This window comes from Palaemon carinicauda, chromosome 20 (assembly GCF_036898095.1).
Source record: "Palaemon carinicauda isolate YSFRI2023 chromosome 20, ASM3689809v2, whole genome shotgun sequence".
NCBI classification, from domain to species: Eukaryota; Metazoa; Arthropoda; class Malacostraca; order Decapoda; family Palaemonidae; genus Palaemon; species Palaemon carinicauda.
Window position 1 is genome coordinate 19,994,502 of NC_090744.1, and position 7,500 is coordinate 20,002,001.

General features: G+C 33.5%; 1 protein-coding gene and 1 long non-coding RNA gene across 4 annotated transcripts in view; one reads left to right on the forward strand and one right to left on the reverse strand.

Annotated features, from left to right (window-relative positions):
- Positions 1-7,500, reverse strand: part of LOC137660192 (dual specificity protein kinase shkD-like) — an 11,611-nt gene that overhangs the window by 1,020 nt on the left and 3,091 nt on the right. The window contains exons 2-3 of the mRNA XM_068394900.1: positions 6,976-7,096; positions 2,484-2,611 (exon numbers count right to left, since the gene is read on the reverse strand). Coding sequence (XP_068251001.1) covers positions 2,484-2,611; positions 6,976-7,022 — 175 coding nt within the window. The 5' untranslated portion in view covers positions 7,023-7,096. The remainder of the gene's footprint in view (positions 1-2,483; positions 2,612-6,975; positions 7,097-7,500) is intronic.
- Positions 4,992-7,500, forward strand: part of LOC137660193 (uncharacterized) — an 86,349-nt gene continuing 83,840 nt past the window's right edge. For all 3 annotated transcript variants that reach the window (XR_011047652.1, XR_011047654.1, XR_011047653.1), the window contains exon 1: positions 4,992-5,079. This is a non-coding gene — a long non-coding RNA (uncharacterized lncRNA). The remainder of the gene's footprint in view (positions 5,080-7,500) is intronic.

Below are 7,500 nucleotides of genomic sequence, written 5' to 3' on the forward strand. Positions count from 1 at the left end.
CCAGTGAGTTATTCAATGTCACACTTTCTTTATTAAGAATCAACAGTCATAGCCACCGGTTTGGGCCAGTGAGTTATTCAATGTCACACTTTCTTGATTAAGAATCAACAGTCATAGCCTCCTGTTTGGGCCAGTGAGTTATTCAATGTCACACTTTCTTGATTAAGAATCAACAGTCATAGCCTCCTGTTTGGGCCAGTGAGTTATTCAATGTCACACTTTCTTGATTAAGAATCAACAGTCATAGCCACGTGTTTGGGCCAGTGAGTTATTCAATGTTACACTTTCTTACTATCTTTGAAGCATCATAAACTCAAATGGTCAATGCTATTTCAATTATAAATTACGAATTAGATTTTAATAGATAAAAAAATTCTCTTACTGTGAGACAGTGAAGAATAATGACTGAAATGGACTCTCGTGAATTTTGTTTACAAACATCTAAAGTTTATTATTATTATTATTATTATTATTATTATTATTATTATTATTATTATTATTATTATTATTATTATCATTTCTAGTTGGAAAAACAAGCTGCTAAAAGCCCAAGGGCTCTAATATGGAAAAATGGCTCAGTGAGGAAACGAAATTATGAAATAAATAAACAATATAAGAAGCACTGAAGTATTAAAATAGAATATTTCAAAAACATTAACAACATTAAAACAGATATTTCATTTATAAACTATAAAAGGACTTATGTCAGCCTGTCCAACATAACGTTTGCTGCAAGTTTGAAATTTTGAAGTTCTTCTGATACAACCACCTGATTAGGAAAATCATTCCACAACTTGGTCACAGCTGGAATAAAACTTCTAGAGTACTGTGTAGTATTAAACCTCATGGTGGAGAAATGCCTAACTATTAGAATTAAATGCATGCCTAGTATTATGAACAGGATGGAACTATCCGGGAAGGTCTGATCGAAAAGGATGGTCAGAATTATAAGAAAATCATTATAAAATTCATTCATTCCTAACCCATCTTCTTTTCTCTCAAGCTCTCATACATTTGTCATCTCACTTTCCCCCATTCATGAAGATTTTGAGCAGCAATGAAGACGGAGACATCAGTTTTCTATCCTTTTTTTGCCTCGTAATTCTAATATTAATGGTAATATAAAGGAAGGGTTGAGGGAGGGAATCAAAGTTGTGTATAGTTATCACAGGCAATTGAATGGATCTAGTTACTACTACTACTACTACTACTACTACTACTACTACTACTACTACTACTACTGGCTATTATCCTTGTTGGAGCCCTTGGGCTTATAGCATCCTGCTTTTCCAACCAGGGTTGTAACTTAGCAATTAATAATAATAATAATAATAATAATAATAATAATGAAATGATGATCCCGATGATTAAAATGATCAAAATTACCGTGTAGTGATGATGATCATGATTATCATAATGATGATGAACATGATTTTAATGATTAAATTCTTGATCACGATTATAATGTCATAATCTTGATTATAATGCTCATGCATGATGACGATCACGACTATAATGATCATAATGATAATGGCAGTTCAATGTCAGGACAGGATTAGAAATGAAACTATAAGAGAGATTACTCGACTGCCATATGTGGATGAGATCATGATGAGGGGTAGATGGAGATGGTTTGGGCATGCTCTTCGCACTCCCCGAGAGAGATTAGTTCACCAAACGTTCAACTGGGCTCCACAAGGCACTAGAAGAGCTGAAAGACACAGGCCTACATGGCTGAGGAGATGATGAATAGAGAAGTATTGATTTAAAAGCTCAAGATAGAGACAACTGGCGAAATCTAACTGAGGCCCTTTGCGTTAATAGGCGTAGGAGATGATGATGATGACGAATGGAGAAGTATTGATTTAAAAGCTGAAGATAGAGACGACTGGCGAAATCTAACTGAGGCCCTTTGCGTCAATAGGCGTAGGAGATGATGATGATGACGAATGGAGAAGTATTGATTTAAAAGCTGAAGATAGAGACGACTGGCGAAATCTAACTGAGGCCCTTTGCGTCAATAGGCGTAGGAGATGATGATGATGACGAATGGAGAAGTATTGATTTAAAAGCTGAAGATAGAGACGACTGGCGAAATCCAACAGAGGCCCTTTGCGTTAATAGACGTAGGAGATGATGATGATGAATGGAGAAGTATTTATTTAAAAGCTCAAAATAGAGACGATTGGCGAAATCTAACTGAGGCCCTTTGCGTCAATAGGCGTAGGAGATGATGATGATGAATGGAGAAGAATTGATTTAACAGCTCAAAATAGAGACGACTGGCGAAATCTAACTGAGGCCCTTTGCGTTAATAGGCGTAGGAGGAGATGATGATGATGACGATGATGAATGGAGAAGATTTGATTTAAGAGCTCAAGATAGAGACAACTGGTGAAATCTAACCAAGGCCCTTTGCGTTAATAGGCGTAGGAGATGATGATGATGATAATGATCACTATGAAAAATGAAGCGAGACTCACTTCTGGACCGTATGACAGCAACGCCGATGATGAAACCGAAGACAGTGATGCCCAAGGCAATGTTGACCGCCCAAATGATTTTCTCCCGTCCTGACCGGCTCCTGATGCGGCCCAAGACACCGCCTGAGCTGTGGGAAGCAGTGACCAATTATATATCAGTGTACATCTGTTATTATTATTATTATTATTATTATTATTATTATTATTATTATTATTATTATTATTATTATTATTAATATTCTTATCCTTATTATTATTATTATTATGATTATTATTATTATTATTATATTTAGTATTACTATCATAATTATTATTATTATTATTATTATTATTATTATTATCATAATTATTATTATTATTATTGTTATTATTATTATTATTATTATTATTATTATTATTACTGGTGTTGTTGTTGTTGTTGTTGTTGTTATTATTATTATTATTATTATCATTATTATTATTATTATTATTATTTTTATTGTTATTATTATTATTATTATCATTATTTTTGTACGTGACCCTTCTAAAATGACGGCTAAATATTTGGATAGATACGCATACACACGCATCCCCTCTCACCTGGGTATGACTGCTCCGTCTCCCCCTATCTGATGGACGGGGAGAGACTGTGTAGTTATACTTCTGGCAATGTCACTATTATTGTATATATATATATATATATATATATATATATATATATATATATATATATATATATATCTATATATATATATATATATATATATATATATATATATATATATATATATATATATATATATATATATATGTCTATCTATCCATCTATCTATCTATCTATATATATATATATATATATATATATATATATATATATATATATATATATATATATAGTATATATATATATATATATATATATATATATATATATATATATATATATATATATATAGCCAGACACTTGCTCTTTATTATATAGGGGAGATTACTCAAAGCTTAACTATAACCATAGCTGGAAAAAACAGGATGTTATAAGCCTTAAAAGGAAAGGAAATAAGGAAACATATAGAATAGTGAGCCTGAGTGTACCCTCAAGAGAGAGAACTCTAACCTATGAAAGTGCAAGACCATGGTACAGAGGATATGGCACTACCCAAGACTAGAGAACGAAGGTTTGATTTTGGATTGTCATTCTCCTAAAAGAGCTACTTACTATAGCAAAAGTAACTATTCTCGTGTCAACACGATTTGTTGGCTGAGCAATATGTAGCAATTCTCTTGGGTATTTTGGACGACCGGTTCTGATAACTTAGTGGGTTAATGTACATATTTTAAATTCAATTCTCGCTTTAATCGGCAGCCAGTGTAAATCAGTTAGTAGGCTATATGTAGGCCTACGAGCGAGAGATTCGAAAATAAAACTCTTTTAAGGATTTTGGCATCAGTACGTTCAAAATGTCGTTAGAGGCTTTAATGTTTCTCTTGGTAGTCCTATCTTTAAATAGAAGAAGAGTGGGTAGCCATAGTCTTAAGTACATCTTGTTCGAAGAGATCAGAGGTCTACACCAGAGCAAGGGAGTCTGGTAGCTAGCGCGAAGCCAACATAATTATGAACGAAGTTCCCATGAAAAAAGGGACTACCTGCTTCCATCTCTCTCTCTCTCTCTCTCTCTCTCTCTCTCTCTCTCTCTCTCTCTACCATATTTGAGGGCACATGAGTAAGATGTATTATTGAATTCTAATGTCAAGATGATTTATTTATAGATGTTTCCCTCTGCCCATCGCATCTTCCTATATTTTATTTTCTGACAAGGTTGGGACGATGGATTACTTTAATAACTTTAATATTGGAGACGTCTGATCCCTTTGTCTCATGTCAGATGTCTTATGTATTATAAACAGATGCGTCCTTGATTTTTGGAAAAAAAAAAAAAAGTCTAGGCCTATAATCAAATTCCTCCCTAAACAGTTGAAGCATACATTTGACCAGCATTTTTGGTTAAGGGCAATATGTAAGAAAAGGTCTAAAATGTTTATGTATATTTGAACCCGAAGAGGATATTGAATTATTCTCAATGATATTAAAATGTTTATCTGAACAATTTGAAGAACTAATTCAATATTAGGAATTAATGATTATTGAAACTTTTTTTAATATATATCTGAAACCAATTATTACAAAAACGTTTATTGAATGAAATATCTTAAACTAATTATTACTGAAATGTTTGTTGATGTTTGTCACTGAATGAAATATCTCAAACTAATTATAACTGAAATGTTTGCTGATGTTTGTCACCAAAGTTTGTCACTATCGGGTTGGCTTCCGATCAGTTTATTTGTAGCGTTGCATTGTGGGTAAGAAAAGACTGTAAATTAGAAAGAAAAAGTTTAATTATGGAAACTGGGATGATGCAGGAATTTGAAATGACTTTTTTTTTTATTTTATGTATTTAAGTCATATTTAGTAAGGTAAGCCTGGTTTTTAGAAAATAGTTTTAGAACTTTTAGTTAAAACTTCGAAGTCAAGTCCAACTTCAATCTTATCAGTTGACGTTGAGGACTTGTGTAGTGTGGGCGCTCGTTGTGTGCTCTCTTAACTCCCAATGCTTCTGTAAGTTTTACGCTATATCTAATAATTTGAAATCGTTATTTTGTTGTTTATATATCAGCCAGACTCAGTAAAGACTTATACAGTTGTATTATCTACCGGCTTTACCCAAAAGCAAAATGTAGGCTACTGTAATACGAACTATCATTTCTATTTAGTATTCAGAGTAAAGTAATGACAATAGGCCTAGCCTAAGTACATAAGGGTGTAATTGAATGTTTAGAAGTAATAAAGCTTGGCAGGTTAGACTAGGGAACACGGAAAGGTGAGTAAGGTCCAAAACCTTCACCTTGTTAAGTAAGGAGAACCTGGAACCCTAGGTTAGGTTAGGTAGCAGTTTTATGTTTTATCCCACCTATAATCCGTAGCTTAAACCTATAAATTCGCTAAATGATTTTAGTATTTCCTCCCACGAATAAAAGACAAGTGATTTTTGGGAAATATTAATGTTTCATTAAGTAAAAAGAAGAAAATTTATATTTTTTTATTTATGGAGTTTCTCAATTGTTAATATCTGTATGTTACGGGCTGCTTTTTTTTTTTTTTACCCTATACAGCAGGGTTGTTTTCGTAATTCATTTTATCATATACATTCCAAGGCATTCAGCATTTCACACTGCAAATTTCTCGTGGATTATCTCATCCCCATTATCGAAGCACCTGGAAAACAGTCTTCAGTTTCTTCTTGAAAGACTTAATATTTTCAATCTTTTTGGGTGTCTAGTGGGAGCTCACTGTATAGTCTTGAAAGCTCTAGAAAATACAATAGACATATCTTGGTTCATATGTCTTGTATGGGTTTATAGGTAGCCTATTTCTATTGATAAACTAATTTTTATATTTAAATCTTAAACTCATAGAATTCAGTTTTAAATATTCGTAAATTACGAGAATTTTCGGTATTATTGTAGTGTATTACAGGGCATGGTAACCTAGAAAAATAACTTTTTCTTATAGAAAAAAATTGCGCTCTCTTCGAAAATGACACTCGTTCCCGTCGCAAATCAATAGTTTCAGAAATAAATAAATAAATATATATATATATATATATATATATATATATATATATATATATATATATATATATATATCTATATCTATATCCTACGATAATGGGGAACCCCCAGTGGGAACTCGGGGTTTTGAGTGGGGAAAACATACTGGGGAAACAATATATAATCGTTAAACGAGCCTTTTCTTCTCTATACATTACCTTCTTGAATGTATAATAAACTGAGGAAAATACAAACAAGTATAGTTAGATAAACTTTGGAGGCGCCGTTGCAAAGACTATGTCTCATAAAAAAATACAGTAACCAGTGCTGGCAACGTGTAATGTACATCAAATGTAACAATACAACTTTACCGAATTTTCACCACTGTATGAAGAGGCGGTAAAACTAAACATTATATGGTTCACTATAAAAGTTAAAAGGCTACTCATGAATGGCAGTCTGATCATATATAAATATGATCAGCGTCCAAGCTCCCTTGTCCACCCAAGCTAGGACCAAGGAGGGCCAGGCAATGGCTACTGGTGACTTAGCAGATAGACTTACAGGCTCCCCCAAAGCCCTCCCCACCCTCATCCTTAGCTCACAAGGATGGTGAGGTTGCAGCGACCAAAGAAACTAATGAGTTCGAGCAGGACTCGAACCCTAATCTGGCGATCACCAACTAGGGATGTTACCACATCATCTTTTCAGCGCCCCTTTAATCCTAACTGCACTTACCTTATAGCCTTCTCACTTCTATTTTGCTACCAAACCATTTCTTAATTTTTTTACTCGGTTACACATCTGTACAGAATGGTCCCTTGCCCCCAGCACCGGGCCAAAACAGCCAAAAAAATGTATCAAATTAATAAAAAAATAGTAAAAAAATGAAACACTATCTCACCTCGATCCGTAGATCATATCACTGCTGTCTCCCATTTGCATCGACATTTTGCTCGAGTTTAGAAGTTTGGTTCACAGATGGCGTTGGACGGACCTCTTGGTCAGATTTCGCCTAATCTCACCTGGAAATAGAGAATAGGTGATTTTGATGCCTTAAAAGACTTTGGAAATATAGGCAAATTGATTATCTGTTAGATTTGTGTACACCGGTAAATATTTTACACTTGTCTTGGGTTAGAGTTCTCTTGCTTGAGGGTACACTCGGGAACACTTTTCTATCTTATTTCTCTTCCTCTTGTTTTGTTAAAGTTTTATAATTTATAAAGGAAATGTTTATTTAAAAGTTGTTACTGTTCTTAATATATTTTATTTTCTCTTGCTTCCTTTCCTCACTGGGGTATTTTCCCTGTTGGAGCCCTTGGGCTTATAGCATTCTGCTTTTCCAACCAGGGTTGTAGCTTAGCAAGTAATAATAATAATGATAACAATGATAATATTACTTTGGTTTCTACGAACTTCTTTGAAC